The 23,028-nt window shown below is 49.5% G+C and overlaps 2 protein-coding genes across 5 annotated transcripts; both read right to left on the bottom strand.

Moving 5' to 3' along the window:
• Positions 1–1,750: 1,750 nt before the first annotated feature.
• Positions 1,751–5,454, bottom strand: LOC115651480 (pyrin-like). The gene is made up of 2 exons (XM_030562576.1): positions 4,863–5,454; positions 1,751–2,060 (listed from the first exon to the last, which is right to left on the bottom strand). Exon 1 carries the CDS (start codon positions 5,127–5,129, stop codon positions 4,866–4,868), a length of 264 nt encoding a protein of 87 aa, XP_030418436.1. The 5' UTR covers positions 5,130–5,454; the 3' UTR covers positions 1,751–2,060; positions 4,863–4,865.
• An 11,279-nt stretch (positions 5,455–16,733) lies between these two features.
• Positions 16,734–22,111, bottom strand: LOC115651466 (apoptosis-associated speck-like protein containing a CARD). 4 transcript variants are annotated; one of them, XM_030562550.1, is made up of 5 exons: positions 21,739–22,111; positions 20,187–20,243; positions 19,761–19,817; positions 19,335–19,391; positions 16,734–18,115 (listed from the first exon to the last, which is right to left on the bottom strand). In XM_030562550.1, the coding sequence occupies exons 1-5, from the start codon at positions 22,013–22,015 to the stop codon at positions 17,859–17,861; spliced, it is 705 nt and encodes a 234-aa protein (XP_030418410.1). In that variant the 5' UTR covers positions 22,016–22,111; the 3' UTR covers positions 16,734–17,858. The 4 variants fall into 4 exon arrangements, with proteins under 4 accessions (XP_030418410.1, XP_030418411.1, XP_030418412.1 ...); XM_030562551.1 differs by lacking the exon at positions 19,335–19,391; XM_030562552.1 differs by lacking the exon at positions 20,187–20,243.
• Between the last annotated feature and the right edge of the window lie 917 nt (positions 22,112–23,028).

Below are 23,028 nucleotides of genomic sequence, written 5' to 3'. Positions count from 1 at the left end.
GCGGGGGAGGGGTAGTTTAAGACAATGGAGGGAGCTTGTGGGAGGGGTAGGTTCATGAGGAATATTGTGGGCCCCCCCCGGGGGCTATTGGAGAGACTCTGAGGAGGGATTTGGGGGTTGTTTGAGAGGGTTGGGATCCATGGGGGAATATTAGGGGTCCCTCATGGGGAAATTGGGGGCATCTTTGAGGGGTTGGGCACTCAGGGAGCTTTTGAGGGGGTCTCTGAAGCAGATATTGGGGATCCATGGTTGCAGGTCCTTAGTAGGACTAGGAGATCTCCAGGGCTGCCTGGGGGGGGGGGCAAGTGGGGCAATTTGCCCCAGGCCCCAAGAATATAGTATTCTATAGTATTGCAACTTTTTTTTATGGATGGGGCCCCCAAAATTGCTTTTCCCCAGGCCTCCTGAATCCTCTGGGTGGCCCTGGAGGTCCCTGAGGAGCTTTCAGGAAGCCCTCATGTGGGTATTGGGGTGGTCTTTGATGGAGGTATTAGAGTGTCTGAGGGGAGATATCAGGGGCCATTCAAGGTTCCTATCATGAGGTCTCCCAAGGTTGTATATTGGGGTGTTTCTGAGAGAGATATTTTGGGGTGCCTCTGAGGGGGATATCTGTATGTAAGAGGCACTAGACTCACACAGCAGTGTAAAGCGTAGGGTCTGGAGGGGAGCAGTAGTTACAGCAGGGGGCTGGAAAAGGAGGGAGTTGGGAGTCAGGATTCCTGGGTTCCACCCTGGCTCTGTCAGGGGAATGGGGTCCAGTGGTTACAGGGAGTCACGACTCAGCCTCAAAGATGAGACTTGTGGCCTTGCTGGCCTGAGCTTTCTCCCCAGCCATCCCATGACTGTGACACTCAAACCCTAACCATGAACCTCACTGTATGCAAAACAAAATGCAACTTGGTGGCTTGATTTAGCAACCAAACGAACTGCCACAACAAAATCTCCATATGGGGCGAGGGGAAGAAACTTAAAATATGTAAGTTGCATGGGGAAAAAAATATACACACTTGTATTGTGTTCAGAGCTCAACTGTGTAGGTGAGTGTAATATAAAAACTCTGGGTTCCATTCCTGCCTCTGAAAGCCAGCCTGACCCCACCAGTCCCTGCAACATCTAGGAGATATGGGGATTGAGAGACGGGGCTCTTCAACTCTAAGGCACTAGGTTTAACCCAGCCCCAGGTTGGGGGGACTGATATGCTTCGGGGGAAGGGGGAATGGGATATGGGGCTTTTCTCCTACTGCATTCCAATCTACCTACAGGATGGAAGGGCTGGTTGGAGGAGCAGCAAATGGAATATGACCCATTCATCTGTACATCACCAGCCTCTGGGAGACTGGTTAGCTGGCTGGAGTAGGGAATGAGATAAAGGGCCCTTTACCTCAAGGGCACTTATTCCAATGCTTCAAATCTCCCATGCAGCAGTTGGGACTGAAAACTGTTCCCATTGGGAAATCATTTGCTGTGAAACAAGTACAGCGGGGCCTTCATCCTAGCAAAACAGGAGTCCACATTTCTATTCCCCCCCTACTTGCAATCAACAAAAAGGCTGAGGCACTGAACAGGCCACGAGTGCTGAACTCCCCTTCCCATGACTGATGTCTCTCAAGGGCAGGCCTGAGGTGTGGTGGAGCAGAACTTTTTCCCTGCTGTGCCAAGCTGTACTGTCTCTGGGCGGACACACAGGATTCACTCTCCAGGGTCTGCCTTTCCCCAACGCTAAATGGACCAGAAAAATAACAGCGGTAAGTAACAACTGTAAAAATATCTCTTTATTTGATCAAAAATAGGAATGGTAGAAATCTGTGGTCATCCTGAGCAGGGAAAGACAAAAGCCATAAGACGCTGAGGCAGGAATTGGAGCGAGGCACGAGTGGCAGAGAAAGGTGTCTGCGATGCTTCTGTGACCTTCATCGTTGATCAAGGGCATGTGCTGAGAGACCTAGGTGGGTGTCAGGATCATGAGTTTTCTTGCTGTCTCTGTGTGGCAGGATTTGCAGCTCTTTAGAGGGGAAAGTGCATTTTGTTGTCTGAGATGTTTTCTTTTTTATTAGATTCCTCTGTAGGGAGAATTTGGTAGGAAGTGATTAGCAAAGCATTTTTCTTTGTGCAAACCACAAAGGGTCATAAAGTCATAGAGTTTAAGGCCAGAAGGACCAATGGACCATATAGCCTGACCTCTTTCTTATCACAGGTCACCAACACCACCCAGCACCCAACAACCATCACTAGACCAAAGTATGCAGCCCTCAGGAGACTAAACTATTATGTGCCAGAGGCAGAGAATAGAAGGGACCAAGGTGCTCCAGTGCCTGAGGCCCCTCCAATGACAGGGAAATGATTTAAGTGAGATATACCCAAATAATCAGATATATCCAGAACAATCAGTTGCATGCATACAAAATTGGAAATGACTGCTTAGGAAGAAATACTGCAGAAAGGGATCTGGGGGTCATGGTGCATCTCAAGCAAACAAGTCAACAATGTAACATTGTTGGAAAAACAACAACAAAAACCATCATTCTGGGATGTATTAGCAGGAGAGTTGTAAGCAAGACATAAGAAGTAATTCTTCCGCTCTACTCCACCCTGATTAGGCCTCAATTGGAGTATTGTGTCTAGTTCTGGGTGCCACATTTCTGGAAAGAAGTGGACAAACTGGAGAAAGTCTAGGGAAGAGTGACAAAAATGATTAAAGGTCTAGAAAACATGAGTGATGAGGGAAAATTCAAAAAATTGGGTTTCTTTAGTCTGGAGAAGTGAAGACTGGGGCAGGGGGGACACACAATAACTGTTTTCAAGTACGTAAAAGGTTGTTACAAGAAAGAGGGAGAAAAAATGTTCTCATTAACGTCTGAGGATAGGACAAGAGGCAATGGACTTAAACTGCAGCACGGGAGGTTTAGGTTGAACGTTAGGAAAAGGGATGGTCTAGATAATACTTAGTTCTGCCTTGAATGCAGGGGTCTGGACTAGAAGACCTCTCAAGTTCCCTTCCAGTCCTACAATTCTATGATAATCCTGGCAAGTCACTTGCACTCACACACTGCAGAGGAAGGTGAAACTTCCCCCAAGGTTCCTGCCAGTCTGTCCTGGGGGAAAATTCCTTCCCAACTTTCTCTAAGGTGATCAGTTAGACCCTGAGCATGTGAGCAAGAACCAGCCAGCCAAGCTCTTGAGAGAGAGAATGCTTGATTTCACCTCAGAGCCTGAGCCCGCCCCAGTCCATTTTCCACCTCCAGCCTTGGCCATCCCTGATGCTTCAGAGGAAAGAGATAAAAAAACCAACAACTCCAGAATACATTGGGGTGGGGGGATGTCCCTTCATGACCCCTGCAGGAGACTGTTTGAAACCCTGAAGCATGAGCTTTTTAGGAGCAAAAAAAAAACAAAAAAACAGTAGGGATCTGTACTGAAGTGCAGCCACCTCTGGGATGGAACATGGCAGCTGTATACCAAGTACACAGCAACATTACACAGGGATTGCTCATTCGGTCGGAAATACAACCATTTCTGGAGTGAGACTGTTTAACAGCCACATGGCAGTGCTATAGGAAAGAAGTGAAGGAGAAGCCTTCACTGCAGGAAGAAACTGCAGGAAGAGTTTAAGAAGTCAGAATGAAAATTCCTGAGCTGGGATCTGACTGGGAGCCTGGGCTTTCAAAAAAGGGTCACAGGATTTTTGTCTGGCCATGAGTGATCAAGGCTTTGATTTTAAATCTCACCACACAAAACACATGCAGAAGCAACCAGCCTTTAACACGAAAGGAGTATGGTCTTCAAGAGTGGGTACGTAAATACACTTTTTGGGGGTCCGTTCAAAAGCATCTGGCGGTCCAGATTTGGCCCGTGGCTCACCTATTTACTACCCTGGCACTAGACGCTTAACTAGGACAACCTAAGTATTTTCTCACCATTTCCAAAACTTCACATGCGAATAACTTTCAGAACTAACAAAGGGCTGGCTTGGAACTGGTACCACCTTGAGGGGAAATGTCCCCATATCCTATTCCCCAACACCCATAGCCACATATCCCCCCTGCCCTGGGGCAGGATCAGAATTGGCACCCCTTAACCGGCAAAAGCCCCATATCTCATTCCCCAACTCCTGTAGCCAGCCAGTCCCCCGTTCAGGGGCTGGATAGGAACTGGCAGCCCCTAAGAGCAAAGACCCCAGATCCCATTGCCTGCTAAGCTAGCCAATACCCCTGATCTGAGATTGGATAGGAGCCGGCAGCCCTTAAGAGCAAATACCGCAGATCCCATTGCCTGCTAAGCCAGCCAATACCCCTGATCTGAAATTGGATAGCAGCTGGCAGCCCCTAAGAGCAAAGACCTTAGATCCCACTGCCTGCTAAGCCAGCCAATACCCCTGATCTGAGATTGGATAGGAGCCGGCAGCCCCTAAGAGCAAAGACCGCAGATCCCATTGCCTGCTAAGCCAGCCAATACCCCTGATCTGAAATTGGATAGCAGCTGGCAGCCCCTAAGAGCAAAGACCGCAGATCCCACTGCCTGCTAAGCCAGCCAATACCCCTGATCTGAAATTGGATAGCAGCTGGCAGCCCATAAGAGCAAAGACCCCAGATCCCACTGCCTGCTAAACCAGCCAATACCCTTGATCTGAGATTGGATAGGAGCCGGCACCCCTATAGGGAAAAGATTCTCAGAACCCAGCCAGTTACCCTGCTTTTAGCAGAGCTGCTCCCCGGAGCAGAGATCTGCTTGACAGCATCGCCCCCCTGAGGCCTTCTTCCTCCGGCCCAGAAATCGAAAGTGAAAGCAGCAAAGCGCTCGCTGAGCCAGAGCTGGGCAGAAATTACGGCTCGTTGTGGGCCCACTCCGGAGTCAGATCCCCTCACCTCTTACACCCGCTCCAGCCTGGCAGCCAGTTCCCTCTGGTTGATGTCCTCCAGCACCTGCTTGGCCATCTGTATGGCCCCGGTCTCCAGGTAGTAGCTGATCATCAGGCTGCAGACATCCAGATAGTCTGCCCGCTCCAGCCGACCCCGGGGGATGTTGCTGCAGCCCGAGGGCGGCTGGGCCTGGTTCAGCTTCACTTTGAACTTCTTGAAGTCCATCTCTTCCAGCTCCTCCAGGACATTCTCCAGCCGGTCCCGCGCGCTCATTCCTATTGCAACCCCAGCCCCCACCGCTTCGAAACTCTCCTTTTTCCTCCTCCCCTGTCTCCTCCCCCCGCCCCTAGCCTGGGAACCAATGCCATGAAATGCAAATAATTTCCTGGAAACCAGGGCAGGTTGGCTTTCTGTAAGGCGCTCCAGATCCCCGTGGAAATCGCACCATGTGCCTTATCAGGGAAAGCCTCATCAGCCCCTTAGGGACCTGGGGTGGGGTGGAAACTGCCTTTCGCCCTTGCCCTGTCTCTTTCTGACTAGTTAGCCTCGGAAGACTCTGTGAGCTATCCCAGCGCTTTTACCCAGACTGATTTCCTAGGGAAATATAATTTAGGGTTTGATGCTGTTTTTTTTCTTTGTTTTTTTACCCAGGGGAGCAAAATGTACAGGCACAAGCCAAACGTTTGAAAAGCAGCTCCCTTGGTCAAATATCTTTCCCAGGCTGAGTGGGCCACAGAGATTGAAAATCCATCTGATGGGCACATTCGGGGGGAGGAAAGGGAGAGAGAGAGAGAGAGAGTGAGAAAGAGTATGCATGCGCCTATTCTGCAGGATGCACAGGAGTGTCAGGTATCCAGGGCAGGTTGAAGTGCATGGGCAGGGAAGGGTGTGGGAGTGGAGGTGGAGAAGTCCTCCCTTCTGCTGCCAGGACTGCACCTACTCTGGGTGACCAGATAGAGTGTGTGAAAAATCAGGACAAGGGTGGGGGGTAATAGGCATGTTTATAAGAAAAAGCCCCAACTATCAGGACTGTCCCTATAAAATCAGGACATCTGGTCACCCTAGTGGGGACACACTGTGGGACTTGTTCTCACATAAAAGCTGTACCTTTTAAACTATACTGGTATACTTACACCCCGCTAGTGTTGGACATGTTTTATCAGTATAAAGGCGATTGTAGTGGTATTGTTTATTCCTGTATGGGAAGGGGAATAAGGGGAATGTATAAGTGCATCCACGCTAGAGGTTGTACCAGGATAACTATTTTTTGTAAAAAATCACCCTCCTAATGGAAACAGCTAGCCCCCCCACCCCCAAAATCTTTGAGTAGACTAAGCCTCAGGCTTTGTCCATACTATGTCCACTGTAAGGTCTCCCATGTAGCTGCTCTGTGCTGGCAGGAGAGAGCTCTCCTGCCAGCATAATTAAACCACCTCCCGAGTGATGATAGCTACATCAGCATCTCTCACCAACATAGTGCTGTCTGCACTGGCACTTTTGTCAGTGAAACTTTTGTCAGCTGTGTGTTTTTTTCACACCCCTGACCAACAAAAGTTATACCAACAAAAGCCTCCCTTATACCAACAAAAGTTATACCAACATAGCCACTGTTCCCAGCGTGCACCAATCTGGTGCTAAAATTTGCGAGAAAAAGATAACAACAAGGGGAAACAATTTGAAAAGTTGAATTGTTTTGTATTTGAATCAGAGAGAGAGAATTCTTTGGGGGATCGGGAAGGTGAATGAGGAATGTCCCAGTGACCTGTACTGGCTGTGGTCTGTGTCACAGCTGTTGCTGTCTCTTTCATGTACTGGCCACTTTCATAGACTCATAGACTCTAGGACTGGAAGGGACCTCGAGAGGTCATCGAGTCCAGTCCCCTGCCCTCACGGCAGGACCAAATACTGTCTAGACCATCCCTAATAGACATTTATCTAACCTAAATGTAGTGTATCTCAACTTGGTTTATCTTATATATGTATAAAACATCAGGATTGGAAGGGACCTCAGGAGATCATTGAGTCTAATCCCCTGGCAGATTTTTGCCCCAGGTCCCTAAATGGCCCTCTCAAGGACTGAGCTCACAAACTTGGGTTTAGCAAACCAGTGCTCAAACCACTGAGCTATCATCCACAACCCTCAAGAACAGCCTTATCTTCTGCAATTTCCCCTAGATACTAAGCTCACTACACTGGCTTTGATCATTGCAGAGCAGAAAAGCATAAGAAAGATTTAGGAGAAAGCAGAAAGGAAATATACATAATTAGCATCTGAGAGGAGCCCTCACTAGAACCTTTGGGTATATATTGATCTGAACTGCTATCCATTACTTTGGTATGACTCTGGAGTGACTCCATTTAAGTCAACTGATGTCAGTTATACCAGGGCAAATCTGGAGTGACACTACTGAAGTCAGTGATTTCAGTTACACCCTTCAGAATCAAGCCTTAAACCAACTACTTCTCTGCAGTGGATAATTCAATTACATTCTTCTCCCATCTCCCAGATCATTTAGCAGCTTTTTTTACTGGCACTGCGAGTTTGATTGTTTTCAGAGAAAGGAAGTAAGTATAGGACCCTTGTTGGCAGTGATTAACTCTCCACAGAGATACCTGTGTCCAGAGCACTTTTGCCAGCAAAGCCCAGGGGAAGGAATATATGGAAACACACTAACTAACCCATCCACTATGCCACAAGAATGATTACAGGCTTAGAAAACATGCCTTATGGTGAAGACTCAAGGAACATGTGATAGGGTACATTCCCCTACAGTGATTCTGAGAGGGCTGAGGTGGGCCAGGTAGGCTCCATTAGCCAATTCAGTAGCAAGATGAGGGAATTATGGGTGGGAGGAAAGCCCTAATTAGGAGGAAGTTCACCTGAGCAGAGGTAGGCAGGGCTAGAATAAACTCAGGAAGTTGGCCACAGTAAAGGCTGGTGGGAGAAAGTCTGTTGTTGTCTTATGGGTAGTAGAGTGAGAAGGAGGGAATCCAGGGAAAGAGTAGGTCCCTGGCTCAGCCTGGTGGGAAGGGAATCCTGAAGACAGTGGTGGAGAAGAGCACCTTGTGGGAAGCAGCATTGTGGGAGTGGTGGTTAGTAGCATGGTTGGTGACTGAACGTTGGCTGTGTGTTGTAGGGTCCCTGGGCTGGAACCCAGATTAGAGGATGGGCCTAGGTTACCCTCCCTGCCATGGGGGAGTGGCACCAGCAGGATAGTGAACTGGAAGACTGCCTGGGTCACTGTCAGAATGACAATGTGTGAGGACTACTGGATGCTACTTGAACAGAAGAAACTTTGATGGACACTACTCTGGAAGGGGGGAATGCTGAGCACCCTCAGGGTGGAGTCATAAAGAGGCAGCAGCAACTTCGGACTGGTCCACACTAAGCAGTTAAACCGATTTTAACAGCGTTAAATCGATTTAATGCTGTACCCGTCCACACTACAATGCACTTTATATCGATTTAAAGGGCTCTTTAAATTGATTTATGTACTCCTCCCCAACGAGAGGAGTAACGCTAAAATCGATATTAACATATCAATTTAGGGTTAGTGTGGCCGCAAATCGAAGTTATTGGCCTCTGGGTGGTATCCCATAGTGCACCACTGGCCGCTCTGGACAGGAATCTGAACTCTAATGCACTGGCCAGGTATACAGGAAAATCCCCGCGAACTTTTGAATTGCATTTCCTGTTTGGCCAGCGTGGAGCTGTCATCAGCACAGGTGACCACGCAGAGCTCATCAGCACAGGTAACAATACAGTCTCCTGAGAATCGAAAAAGAGCTCCAGCATGGACCGCACGGGAAGTACTGGATCTTATTGCTATTTGGGGAGAGGATTCTGTGCTAACAGAACTGCGTTCCAAAAGACGAAATGAAAAAATATTTGAAAAAATTTCCAAGGCCATGATGGAAAAGGCCACACCAGGGACTCAGTGCAGTGCAGGGTGAAAGTGAAGGAGCTCAGACAAGCCTACCAGAAAACCAAAGCAGCAAAGGGAAGATCAGGGTCAGGGCCAAAAACATGCCGCTTCTACGCTGAGCTGCATGCAATTTTAGGGGGCTGCGCCACCACTCCCCCCCCTGTCCGTGATTCCGAGGTGGGAGTTATAATCTCAACCATGGATGAGGATTCAGCAGAAGGGGAAGATGAGGAGGAGGAAGAGGAGGATGAGCTTGCAGAGAGCACACAGCACTCCATTCTCCCCAGCAGCCAGGAGCTTTTTGTGACCCAGACGGAATTACCCTCCCAGCCCTCCCAAGCCACTAGCCCAGACAGTGAAGCCATGGAAGCGACCGCTGGTGAGTGTACCTTTGTAAATATAAAACATGGTTTAAAAGCAAGTGTTTTTTAATGATTGATTTGCCATGAGGGCTTGGGATGCATTCGTGGCCAGTACAGTTATTGGAAAAGTTTGTTAACATGTCTGGGGATGGAGCGGAAATCCTCCAGGGACATCTCCATGAAGTGCTCCTGGAGGTACTCCAAAAGCCTTTGCAGACGGTTTCTGGGCAAGGCAGCCTTGTTCCGTCCACCATGGTAGGACACTTTACCACGCCATGCATGTAGCAAGTAATTGGGTATCATTGCATGACAAAGCCTAGCTGCGTATGGTCCCGGTGATTGCAGGCATTCAAGAAACATCCTTTCTTTATCTCGCTCGGTTATCCTCAGCAGAGTGATATCGTTCATGGTAACCTGTTGAAATTAAGGAATTTAAGTAAGAGGACAGAGAGATGGGGGAGGGGAGGAAGGATAGCGCTGAGCTTTTTAGCGTTTGGCCAGCAGGAATCTTCCCAGCTACCAGCCACGCGGTGGGGGCGGGGGGAGAAAGGTGGGTGATTAGCAGTGATCTTCCATGATACCAGCCATGCTGTGGGGGGAGGGGTAAAGCAATTCCTGAGAATTGGATTGGGGAGGGGAGGGGTTGGCGTCTGCTGCTCCTTGTTAACAGGAAAGAAGCAGCAAAGGGAGAAGCTGTGCCTTACCATGACCGCATGCAAGATGAATTGTGATGCCTGGACCTGCGTCTGTGTTGATCTGTAACACCAGAGCCGCAGGCACTCAATAGTAAAGGTTTCCAAATGCGACCTTGTAGTGAAATCACACGTGCTATGTAAGGTGAATAGTGTAGTTCACTGTGAAAGAGTATAACCATTGTTCTGTGAAATGTATCTTTTATCATCCTTCTCTCCCTATTTTCCCCCGGTCATGCAGCTGCACATTTTTCAAGCCTCCCTACTCCATCCCGAAGGCTAGCTCAGATAAGGAAGAAGAAGAAGAGGACGCGAGATGAAATGTTCTCAGAAATCATGGAAGTAACCCGCAGTGAAAGAGCTCATCTGAGGGAGTGGAAGGACGTGGTAGCAAAGTACAGGAAAGATGCCAGTGAACGTGAGGACAGGAGGGACCAACGTGAGGATAGGAGAGACGCTCGAGATGAGAGGTGTAGGCAGGAAGATCAGCGGCGGCGGGATGCAATGCTGGAGCTGCTGCGTGATCAAACTGACATCCTCCAACGTCTGGTGGATCTTCAGGAGGAGCAGCGGGGTCACAGAGTGCCGCTGCAGCCCATGTTTAACCACCCTCAGTACTCACCATGTTCCATGTCTTCCTCACTCAGACGTGTAAGAACGCGTGGGGGAAGGCTTTGTGCGCCAGCCCACTCCACCCCCGTGGACAGTCCAACCAAAAGGCTGTCATTACACTGAAATGTGCTTAATGGCCTTTTCCTTCCCTACTATCCTCCTCCCAAACCACTCACGGGATATCTTGTTAATTAACTTCCTCTTTTTATAATTACATGCTTTTTAAATGAAGGGGAAGGGTGGGTTGCTTACAGGGAATGACTTTTAATAAAGAATACATGCTTTTTAAACAATAGTGACTTTATTTCCTTAAGCAAGCTATAATCGAAGGGAGAGGGTGGGTTGCTTACAGGAGGAGTCAATAAAGGGGGGGAGGTTCATGAAGGGGAAACAAACACAGCAGTCACACTGTACCCTGGCCCGTGATGAAACTCGTTTTCAAGGCTTCTCTGATGCGCACCACTTCCTGGTGAGCTCTTCTAATCACCCTGGTGTCTGGCTGCGCGTAATCAGCGGCCAGGTGATTTGCCTCAGCCTCCCACCCCGCCATAAAGGTCTCCCCCTTACTCTCACAGAGATTGTGGAGCACACAGCAAGCAGCAATAACAAAGGGGACATTGGTTTGGCTGAGGTCTGAGCGAGTCAGTAATGTGCGCCAGCGAGCCTTTAAACGGCCAAATGCACATTCTACCACCATTCTGCACTTGCTCAGCCTGTAGTTGAACAGCTCCTGACCACTGTCCAGGCTGCCTGTGTATGGCTTCATGAGCCATGGCATCAAGGGGTAGGCTGGGTCCCCCAGGATAACTATAGGCATTTCAACAGCCCCAACTGTTATTTTCTGGTCCAGGAAGTAAGTCCCTTGCTGCAGCCGTTTAAACAGAACGGTGCTTCTGAAGACGCGAGCGTCATGAACCCTTCCTGGCCATCCCACGTGGATGTTGGTGAAACGTCCCTTGTGATCCACCAGTGCTTGCAGCACCATTGAAAAGTACCCCTTGCGGTTTATGTACTGGGTGCCCTGGTGTTCCGGTGCCAAGATAGGGATATGGGTTCCATCTATCGCCCCCCCCCCCACAGTTAGGGAATCCCATTGCAGCAAAGCCGTCCACTATGACTTGCACGTTTCCCAGAGTCACAACCTTTCGTAGCAGCAGCTTAATGATTGCTTTGGCTACTTGCATCACAGCAGCCCCCACAGTAGATTTTCCTACTCCAAATTGATTCCTGACTGACTGGTAGCTGTCTGGCATTGCAAGCTTCCAGAGGGCTATTGCCACTCGCTTCTCCACTGTGAGGGCTGCTCTCATCTTGGTATTATGGCATTTCAGAGCAGGGGAAAGCAAGTCACAAAGTTCAAAGAAAGTGCTCTTACGCATGCGAAAGTTTCGCAGCCACTGCGAATCATCCCACACCTGCAAAACTATGCGGTCCCACCAGTCTGTGCTTGTTTCCCAGGCCCAAAATCGGCGTTCAATGGGTAGAACCTCCCCCATTACCAGCAGGAGCTCCAAAGCGCAGGGGCCCGCGGTTAGGGAGAAATCAGTGTCCATGTCCTCATCACTCTCGTCGCCGCGCTGCCGTAGCTGCCTCCTCCTCACCTGCCTTTGCAGTTCATGGTTCACCATAGACTGCACGAGAATGCGCGAGGTGTTTACAACGTCCACGATTGCACTATTGATCTGAGCAGGGTCCATGCTTGCCGTGCTATGGCGTTTGCTTTCAGTTCACCCAGGAAAAAAGGCGTGAAATGGTTGTCTGCTGCTTTCCGGAAGGGAGGGGTGAGGCTGTACCCAGAACCACCCGCAACAATGATTTTTGCCCCATCAGGCACTGGGATCTCAACCCAGAATTCCAAGGGGCACGGGAGACTGCGGGAACTATGGGATAGGTACGGAATAGCTACCCACAGTGCAACGCTCCGGAAATTGATGCTAGCCTTGGACCATGGACGCACACCGCCGAATTAATGTACCTAGTGTGGCCGCACGCAGTCGACTTTATAATATCTGTTTTATAAAACTGGTTTATGTTAATTCGAAATTACCCTGTAGTGTAGACGTACCCTTCTACAGCAAGAGGGGGTGGGGGCTGCAGACAGAGTAATGGTGTGAAACTGCAGGAAGGGGCATTGGCCTTGCAGAGCTAATCCCCAGAGCGACCAGTAAGAGACATTATCCTGTGGTGAGTAGAGCACCCTACCACGGAGCCTAATCTAGTTATCTTAACAAAGAGAGGGCTAAAGGGTGACTTGTCACAGTCTGTAAGTTACTAGATTGGAGGGGGCGTGGGGAGGACAAATGAGCTCTTCAGTTTGGTGGACAAAGGTAAAATATGGCTGAAATTTGAAACTAGACAAATTCAGACTGGAAATAAAGTGTCCGTTTTTAACAGTGAGGGTGACTAACCATTGAAACAACTTGCCAAGGGTCACGGTGGATTCTCCATTGCAGGCCATTTTAAAATCAGAATGGGACATTTCTCTAGAAGGTCTGCTCTGGGTGAAGCAGGAATTTATTTTAAGGAGGTTGTATGGTTTGTGTTATAGATGAGTTCTGACTAGATGATCACAATGGTTCCTTCTGGCCTGGGAATCTGAGACATTAAATACAGCAAAGGGAGGTTCCAGGGAGAGATTACAGAGAGATAGCAGGATCACACTCTGGAGGGGGTAGCATTCAGAACTGGGTCAAGAGAATTTTTTGGGATGTGAGAAACAGCCTGGGATATTTTTACCCATTGAAAGATGTAGATTATTAAATGTAGAATGTCAAGTTCTGCTGTTAAAGTGGAAATGTCTGATAGTAGAAAGGTGGCTTATAAATTTAGAGCCATGGGTTAGAACTTGTTCTAGAATTAGAAGTGTAAAGAGGCAGTTTCTAAATTTCTCTCTCCCTGCTTCTTTTTCTCTGTCTCTTTTCCTCTTGTTCTGATCTCACTCTTCCTCTGTTTCTCTCACTTTGTCTCTATACCCTGGTCTCTTTCCCCTCCCAATCCCACTTTACGCAGCCTATGCCCAGTGGAACCAGACCTGCCCATCATGACTCCTTTGCGCTGTGTTGTTCTATTATTTGGTTTATCTGGAAGCTTTTGGTGCCTGAGCAGAGGAAGGATCTGTGGCTTGCAGCTATAGGTGTAATTTGACTTCTGTATTTGGGGGCGCTCCAGTGAGGCCAATAGGTCATTCATGAGGGTCAGATTCCATGTATGCCCACAGGGGCACCTTTTCAGATTTTTTTTTTTGAGTGGGGAGGCAACTTAGGCAATTGAAAACTCTAGGGTTGTGTATTTTTGTTTTGTTTGCAGATAATACCTTAGAAATTATCTGAGAGGAGCACTGTATCTAATTCTTATATCAAGAAAGAAATTTAAATAAATATTGGACCCACTCAGCTCTAATACTAACATGTTCTGACATCTTGTGGCAAGTCACTTAAGAGACACTGGTTAGATTTAGAATTGTAATGTCTATTCTTACTCTGATCTTCTTACTAAAGTCAGAAGGGACCATCGTGATCCATCTTTGTAGTCTGACCTCCTGCAAGTTACAGGCCAGAGAACCTCACCCACTTGCTCCTGTAACAGACCCCCTAACCTCTCACTGAGTTGGTGAAAACTGTGGGCAGGTCTACACTACAAACTCTTCTGTGGTGCTTTGATGAAGATGCTCTAAGCCTACGGGAGACAGCTTTCCTGTTGGCTTAGTTATTCCACTTCTGCAACTGTCAACATGGGGAGGCTAAGGTATGTGGATTTTTCACAACCCTCAGCGATGTAGGTATGCAGAGTATTTTGTGTGGTGTAGACCTGGCCGGAGTCTGCACTACAAGCTAGGGGTGTGATTCCCAGTTTGCACTGACGCAAACTAGCTCTCCTCAAGCTAGCGTGAGACTAGATGGCAGAGCAGTATGGGCAGCAGCAGCAGCGCAGGCAGGGCTTAGCCGTGCTATGTGAGTACCAATGGGGTTCAGGTGGGTTTGTACTTGGAACAGCTGAGCGATGCCTATGCTGCCGCAGCTACACTACTTATACTCCTGCTTGCTTGATGAGAACTAGTGCTAGGGTGTGTATGCCAGCTGGGAATCACCCCCCCAGCTCAGGGTGTCGATATTGCCTCTGAGTGCCTAGGCGAATGACTCGACCTAAAAGATGTCATATCTGCAAGCCGTTGGGCCACAGTGAGCCTAGCCAAAGGCCACGTGTGTGAAGCTGTGCATCATTCCCTCCCCGTTCCTATAGATGCCACCATGTGGCTCAGACCTGGATGGAGACTAGGAGGCTCAAGGGTTCTTCCCTGGGATATAACCACTCAGTACAGTTTCCTGCCCTGGAAAAGATTTTAAGACCTTTCAGGAGAGGGATTTTATGCAGCACGTTTGTATTACACTCTATTATTGGGCTCTCCCTGTGGGGGATGGGGCACAAATGGGGGAGTCCTGGCTGGGGCATCTTCCCCTATTAGGTGTGGCTCTTGCTGCTTCACCTATGGAGGAGAGAGGTTAGGAGCCATAGAAATAAGCCCTCCCAGAAACCACTTCCACCTGCTGCTCCCATTTCATTTTCCTGTCTGGTGACAAGTATTGGGGGGGGGGGGGTCTGTATCCACAAAAACAAGGAGTCCGGTGGCACTTTAAAGACTAAGGGATTTATTTGGGCATAAGCTTTTGTGGATAAAAGACCTCACTTCTTCAGATGCATGGAGTGAAAGTTACTCCATGCATCTGAAGAAGTGAGGTCTTTTACCCACAAAAGCTTATGCCCAAATAAATCTGTTAGTCTGTAAGGTGCCACCAGACTCCTTGCTGTCTGGTGAGCTTTCGTTTCAAGCCTGAAGGGGGAGCTCTCCTTCTGCTTTGTGCAGAGGAAGAGAAGCTGAGGGTCTCCATGCTACCCATTGCTTTAACCTCTGATCTCCCTCCCCCCCGCCGGCAGGTCACTCATTCATCCATGGCATGTGCTGTTTATCCATGCACTCTCTGAACCAGGCCACTCATCCAGGCCACCCAGACCATCCACCCTCAATCCATGCCACCAAACCGGTCTGTCCATGCCAGCCAACTAATTCATTCACCAACCACCCATGCCATCTGTCCTCCTCAACCATCCTTCTAATCCATGCTCCTATTCATCCATCCCCACTATCCTCCCACCTACAGGCAGTTTGAATAAAAAACAGAGCAGACAGTACATCATCCTTCTCAGACTGGGCGGCACTTCTAGCTTTATTTGTGGACATGTTTCTGGTTTTCCATTTTATAACAAAATACAAATTTATATATATCTATTTTAAAAAATATATAATTTGGACAAAATCATCTTTAACCTTGTTACAAGGAAGAGGGCAAAAAATTATTCTCCTTAAACTTTTGAGGATATGACAAAGCAATGGGCTTAAATTGCAGCAAGGGAGGTTTAGGTTGGACATTAGGAAAAACTGCCTAACCATCAGGGTGGTTGGGCACTGGAATAAATTGCTCAGGGAGGTTGTCTAACTTGCTTTTAAAAGTCTCCGACAATGGAGATTTTACAAACACCTGTCAGGGATGGTCTAATTAGTCCTGCCATGAGTGCAGGGGACTGGACTTGGTGACCTCTTGAGGTCTCTTCCAATCCTATGATTGTAATTCTGCTTCCCCCCCGCCCCCCAAAATAAAAACAAAACCACCTCACCAAAAAACAGGCCTTGAGTTCTTGGTAGCTGGTGAGGAAATAGTAAGATGAAGTTAGAGGCTTGGCAGGAATTCTGAGGTTGAATTTGGTCCGGCACAGTGATCCTTTAGGAGGGTACTTTAATGAGATCTTCTTGTAGAAAAAGTCAGACGCTGTGGGCACACTGCAGCTGATGCTGGTATAAGTTATGTCGCTGAGGGGTGTGCATAAACCATCCCCGTGAGCGATGTAAGTTGAACTGATCTAAGTGCTGGTGTGGACAGCGCTAGGCCGGCAGGAGAAGCTACTGCTGCTCGTAGGGGCTGGAGTAATTAAGTTGCCGGGAGAGCTCTCTTCCATCCGCCTAGTGTTAGTGCTTCAGCGGTGCAGCTGCAAGCTCCGTAATGTAGCCACAGCCAAAGTGTCTGTGGTGAGATGCAGGGGTGGGCGCTAAAGGAACGTGTGGCAGTGCATGATGTCCGGGAGGCTGGCGCGAGTTCCAGCAGTTGTAGATACTAGGACAGTGGTGTGCAAACTTTTCCAGTTGCATCCTCTACCCCTTATTAATGGAATTGTGTCCCCACCCCCGTTACAGCACAGCCAATGCTTCCTCTGCTGCGGGCCGCTTCTATCTTGCAACCAGGCTGCCCTGCTAGAGCAGGGCCAATACCTGCCCCTCTCCACTCAGGTTTTCAGGGGTTGGGGAAGGCGCCTGCGACAGTCTCTGGGAGAAGATCCAGTGCTGGAAGAGGAGGCTGCTAGGGGTGGAAATTGGCACAGCACACTGACCCCCAGGCTGGGTGGCCTGCTGAGATGAGTCAGGGGCTGGAGGTGACATCAGTCACCTGGTGTCAACACTCACCTTCCTGCATGTTCCTCTGTGCCCCCCTAGGGAGGTTTGCCCTGCTGTTTGCGCACTCCTGTGCTACAGTACAACTCCCCCCATTGTCCACATAGCCTCACACCATTTGTTGTAAGATGTTGGTTTCACTATGGTGTCCAGTTTTCGTAAAATCCAGCACCTATAACCCACCCCAGAGGCGGCTGCATTTCAGGTATAGATGAGTGATCCCTGTGCGGCGTTGCTGTGCGTCTGTTATCTACTACCATGCTGCACCCCAGAGGTGGGTGCACTGGGTGAGCGATGCTGAGCGATACCCCCATTTCAGAGCTTGGCAAGCAATCCTTGTGCAGCCTTTTAGCACCTTAGAGCTCTGCTCCATTCTCTTACTGGGATCCCATCCATCATGGACTTACCCTAAAGCCAGTAAGGGATGTCTACACTGCAATTAAAAACTCATGGTTGGCCCATGTCAGCTGACTCAGGCTCAGGCTTAGGGGCAGATTAACTGTGTTTGTAGATGTTGTTTTAGCTCAGGCTGGAGCCTGAGTTCTGGGACCCCATGGGGAGGGAGGGTCCCAGAGCCCAGGCTCCAGCCTAAACCCACACATCTATGCTGCAATTAAACCGCTCCTTAGCCTGAGCCTCGTTAACCTATATCAGCTGCCACGGGCCATCTGCAGCGGTGTTTAGTTGCAGTGTAGACAGTCCTTAGCGACCTCCTCACTGCTGCATCACATCACAGGCTCCCCCATTCAACCCCCGAAGGGAGTGCTGGAAAGAGGTTTTTTACCCTGAAACAATGTTAGCGAAGTGGTGAAAGCACCACCCTGCCCAGAAAGCCATGTGGAATCTGGAGCTAGCGTTGCATGCACCTGGAATGGCTGCATGTTCACAAGGAACGTAACTTCTTGGTTGTCTTAATTTCCCTCAAGGTCTTCAATGAGGAACCTATTCTTGGCTTTCAGTGCCTCATAGAACTGGTCCTTGCACTTTTTATTCCAGCTTGGCATTAGCTGATACAGCTTCCGCATTTTCTCCTGGCTGGTGCTCCCAGATCGAATGGTCTGGTACTGCTCGTTGTCCAGAACAGTCGCATGAAGAAGGTCCAGAATGGGCTCCACAGGGGTGGTACGTTCAATCAGCTGCACTCGGTATCGATCGACAAAATGCTCCTCTGGAGAGACCACAAACAAAAGTAACGAATAGATATTTGCAAACATACTGTTTCATAATTCCAATCAGTACTGAAATACAGCAGACTGGGGGGGGGGGGGGGCAGGCATGGCAGATAGTTAACAGCTACACAACACAGTGGTTTCACTATGGTGTCCAGTTTTCATAAAATCCAGCACCTGTACTTTGAATGCCATGCCCCTGGGTGGGTTGGCAGTAGCAGGCACTGAATCTGGGACTTCCTGATCTTAAAGCATTTGGTACCTGAGCTGAAAAACCCACCTCTTAGTCAAGGTTATAACAGGCTCATTAGCCTCCATCTGTGGCCCAGCCACCACTGGCAGGGCAGAGAGCACCACACTCGGTGGATCACAGTTGCAGCTGCATCTGGGGTGAGGCACAGCAGCTGCTTGACAGCTACACAGCCATGCTGCACAAGAATCACTCGCCCAGTCCTGAATTGCAGCTGCTTCTGGCCTAGGGTCCATCAGCTGTTTAAATGGCAGGAGGCATTTAGGAAAAGCAGACTGCAGTCACCTGGGGTAGGATTTTACCAGGACCCCCAAATGTATGCCTCAATTTATAGAAAGAGCCCAGGAGGCGGGGCGGGGTTAAAGGCCACAAGTAAGCAAAGCTTTGGTGTGGTGCCTCCTAGAGCTGAGCCAAGGTGAGAAGACCCTGCTCCCTGCAGTGCAGCAACCCCTTATGCCACCTTGGAGCACTGAGTGGAGGGCACATCCTACTGAGCCCCCATTAGCACTGGGGTCAGCACTGACACAAAGGGGACAGTTGTCCTGAGTGAACACAGCGCCTCCTAGTGCCATGCAGGGTTTTGGAGACACTATTTCTGAGGGGAGAGTGCCCCCCTACTGAACTCTCTCTCTCTGTAGCAAAGCACCCTAGCACCACACTGGGGCATTGGGGTCAGCTCTGACAGAGGAGAGAGCATCCCCTACTGAGCCCCCTGACCCACTGCCTGCAGCACAGCACAGCACCCCCCAGTGCCACACTAGAGTGGCTGGTGGTGGCAGAGCTGGGCTCTGGATGGCTTGGCGGTTGGCAGGCAGGGTGGAAGGTTGGTCCTAGGAGCTGGGAGGTAGCTCTGGTTGGGGAGGCAGATTGCAGGAGGGTCAGGTCACTCTGTGGTGAGATCACACTTCCTAACACCCCTTGGACTGCCTGGGGACTGAAAAAGAGCCTGCGGGTGCTTACAGACTCACCTTCCTTTCCTGTTGCACTGTCGGATGGCCCTGGCTTCTGCCCCTTGCCACCAGAACCTGCAGGATTGAGAGGGATAGTCAGTGAGTGTCTGAATCACCCACATTGTTCTCTAGCACCTCACTGGGGCATTGGGGTCAGCTCTGACAGAGGAGAGCATCCCCTACTGAGCCCCCTGACCCACTCCCTGCTGCACAGCACAGCACCCCCTAGTGCCACACTAGAGTGGCTGGAGGTGGCAGAGCTGGGCTCTGGATGGCTTGGCGATTGGCAGGCAGGGTGGAAGGTTGGTCCCAGGTGCTGGGAGGTAGCTCTGGTTGGGGAGGCAGATTGCAGGAGGGTCAGGTCACTCTGTGGTGAGATCACACTTCCTACCACCCCTTGGACTGCCTGGGGATGAAAGAGCCCTCGGGTGCTTATGGACTCACCTTCCTTTCCTGTGGCACTGTCGGATGGCTCTAGCTGCTGCCCCTTGCCCCCGGATCCTGCAGGATTGAGAGGGATAGTCAGTGAGTGTCTGAATCACCCACATTGTTCTCTAGCACCACACTGGGGCATTGGGGTCAGCTCTGACAGAGGAGAGCATCCCCTACTGAGCCCCCTGACCCACTCCCTGCTGCACAGCACAGCACCCCCTAGTGCCACACTAGAGTGGCTGGAGGTGGCAGAGCTGGGCTCTGGATGGCTTGGCGGTTGGCAGGCAGGGTGGAAGGTTGGTCCTAGGAGCTGGGAGGTAGCTCTGGTTGGGGAGGCAGATTGCAGGAGGATCAGGTCACTCTGTGGTGAGATCACACTTCCTACCACCCCTTGGACTGCCTGGGGATGAAAGAGCCCTCAGGTGCTTATGGACTCACCTTCCTTTCCTGTGGCACTGTCGGATGGCTCTGGCTGCTGCCCCTTGCCCCCGGATCCTGCAGGATTGAGAGGGATAGTCAGTGAGTGTCTGAGTCACCCATGTTGTTCTCTAGCACCTCACTGGGGCATTGGGGTCAGCACTGGCTGCTAGGGGAGAGTGTCCCCTGCTGAGCCCTCCCTCCCCAAGAGACAGACACACAGACTAGAACTGACAAACTGAATGAGAGTGACCCAGAAGCGGAGAGGGATCCAGTGAGAAATAGACACTTCTGCTTAGACCGGGTAAAGCTCCTCTTTTGAACTAACTTCCTGCATGTAAGTAGGAGGGAGCTCGAGTCTAACGGCTGTGCTGGAGTCTGTGCTACTGCGGCTTCACTGCTGTCACTACTTGAGCGAGCTAGATTAAAACTCTCTCAGGTACGTCTACACATGCTGCAATTACGCTTCCCCTGACTGCAGTGCAGATAGACCCACAGAAACCCAGCCAGATATGGAGGAGAGTGAGGGACACACAGAGCCCAAAAAGAATCCAGGGAAACTGAGAATAAGACAGATTGACAGGTTCAGCTCTTCAGTTGCGATCAGAGTTAAACTTTTAAGGCAGCAGGAAATGAGGAATTTATATTTCACAGCATTCCCCTGCCTCTTGCCATTTTTTTTTCTACCCATCTGCTTTCAATGGCAGCAATATAAGTGTGTTCTCTCTCTTTCAGTCTGAGACAGGGGCATTTGGACTGAGTCCTTTGTATTCCCCACAACGTTATGCGCAGCCCAATTAATAAGCAAATTGGGGCCAGATCCTCAGTTGGCGCTACACCACTTTATACCATGGAGCTATGCTGAATTACTCCAGCTGAGAATCTGGCCCTAGACTGCTAAACAAGAGGCACTGTGGGCCAGTTTCTCTGCTGGGGTAAATTGCTGCGGCTCCAGTGAAGTTTGCCCTCTTGCACAGGACGAGGAGGGGAAATCAGCACAAAGCTGACAAACTGCAGAACCTTCCAGCAAGTTCAGGCAGGGACCTGGAAGTGACTGTGGTTGAAAGTGAAAGCAAATTTCAAGCACTCAGAAGAAAGAAACAATTTTTAAAAGATACAAAAAATGGAAGATTTGTTGTTTTTTTTTAAAAAAAAATCCCCCTCCCTGCCCTTAACTCCGCGAGATTAGTTGTGGAGAGAAAGGAGCTGGCCAGCTAATGCTTGGACAACAGACTTTCAAACTAGAAATCTGGTCTCTTGTGAGCATGCATATGTGTTACTCCTGTGGAAAGGGTGGGCTGGGCCTCGAGGTGTGTGTGTTCAGGAATGGGAATGTTAGACACCGAGAGAATAGATGCAGTCAATGGCAGAAGAGAGAGTAGAGATCATCCTGCAAACTAGTGTCTGTCTTTTCCTCGCTGGCCTCCTGCACATGAAGGAGGGAGGGCTCAGGGACACCTCCCTAATAATACTGCGCTCTTGTACAGAGCTTATCCATTGATCTCAAAGCACTTCACGAAGGCGCTCGGTATCCTTATCCCCCTTAATGCTCTCTCCCTGCCCCGAGCCTTACCAGTCCCTGTTGCCCTGCGGAGTCTGGCTGCCAGCTCCCTCTCATTGATGTCTGTCAGGACCTCCACTGTCACCTCCACCGCATACTCCTCCCGATAGAAGCTGATCAGCTTGTCGCACACATCCAGGGCATCAGCTTTTTCCAGCCGGCCCCGGGGGATGTTGCCGTATCCCTCCCTCACTGGGAACGCGTTCAGCTTGGTCTTGAACTTCTTAAACTGGTCCTGCCCCAGCTCTTCTAGGGTGTCCACGAGGTGATCCCGCACCGTCTTCCCCATCCTGCCTCCTCAGCAGCTGAGCAAAACTGCCCGGGGCAGGGACAGAGCTGGGGAGCAGCTCTTTGCCCTGAGAAGCCATTGGTGCTCAGAAGTGGGGCGGGCCTCAGGCTGCCAGGTCCGCTTGCTAAAAATGCTTCTGGCTCCTCCTCTGCTTCGTCCTCGTTTCCTGGGAAAGGGTTTTTTCCCCCCATGATGCTGCTCTAAACAAAGTAACAACAAAACCCACCCGCTTCCTGGCTGTAACAGATACAGGCAAAATCTAAACTCCGGTGCATCTTAGATCCCCTGTTAGCGTGAGAAGAGGGTTATGCATTTGTAAAGCCTGTTACCAGCCCCCTTCAGCAGAGCCCTGCCTGTGCTGCTATTTGACAGAGGGAGGAAAAGTTGAAAGAACTGGGAGTGTTTAGCCCAGAGAAGACTGAAGGGGAACATAATTTTCAGATATGTAAGAGCTGTTGTTAAGAGCCTGGTGATCATTTGTTCTTCGTGTCCACTAGAAGAAATTGGCTTAGTTTGCAGCAAGGGAGTTTCAGGTTTGATATCAGGAAAAAAAAATTAAATTCTAAGGGTAGTTAAGCACTGGACGAAGTTATATGGGGAAGTTGTAGAGTCCCCATCCCTGGAGGTTTTTAAGAACAGGTTAGACAAATAGGGGTGGTCTAGACGCTAGGGTTAATTGGTCCTGCCTCTGCACAGGAGTGTGTGTGTGTGTGTGGTTGTGGTGGGGGGGGGGAACTCTGACCTCTTGAGGTCCCTTCCAGCCCTACATTACTGTGGTTCTATGATTTCACTTTGAAACGTTTGGATTTTTTGGTTCAAAACAACTTTAGTTTTTTTTTATTGTTTTTGATTTTTAAAAATGTTTGAAGCTGAAATGAAACATTTCAATGTTGTCAACACACATTTCACTTGACACAATATGATTTTTTTTCAACATTTCAGTTTGCCAAAAATTTCACTTTTGGTTTGACCTGAATTTTTCCCTCCCAATTTTTTCAGGATTACCAGTGAGC

The sequence above is a fragment of the Gopherus evgoodei genome, chromosome 4 (assembly GCF_007399415.2).
Source record: "Gopherus evgoodei ecotype Sinaloan lineage chromosome 4, rGopEvg1_v1.p, whole genome shotgun sequence".
NCBI classification, from domain to species: Eukaryota; Metazoa; Chordata; order Testudines; family Testudinidae; genus Gopherus; species Gopherus evgoodei.
This window is presented reverse-complemented; position numbering and strand designations above follow the sequence as displayed.

What these genes read in the sequence shown, in the direction of transcription:
- LOC115651480 (XM_030562576.1), bottom strand. Translation starts at nt 5,129, where the DNA reads ATGAGCGCGCGGGACCGGCTGGAGAATGTCCTGGAGGAGCTGGAAGAG.
- LOC115651466 (XM_030562550.1), bottom strand. Translation starts at nt 22,015, where the DNA reads ATGGGGAAGACGGTGCGGGATCACCTCGTGGACACCCTAGAAGAGCTG. An exon ending in CCGCAGGGCAACAGGGACTG is followed by an intron (nt 20,244 to 21,738) that starts GTAAGGCTCGGG and finishes TCAATCCTGCAG; the next exon opens with GATCCGGGGGCAAGGGGCAG. An exon ending in CAGTGCAACAGGAAAGGAAG is followed by an intron (nt 18,116 to 19,334) that starts GTGAGTCTGTAA and finishes TGGTCTCTCCAG; the next exon opens with AGGAGCATTTTGTCGATCGA.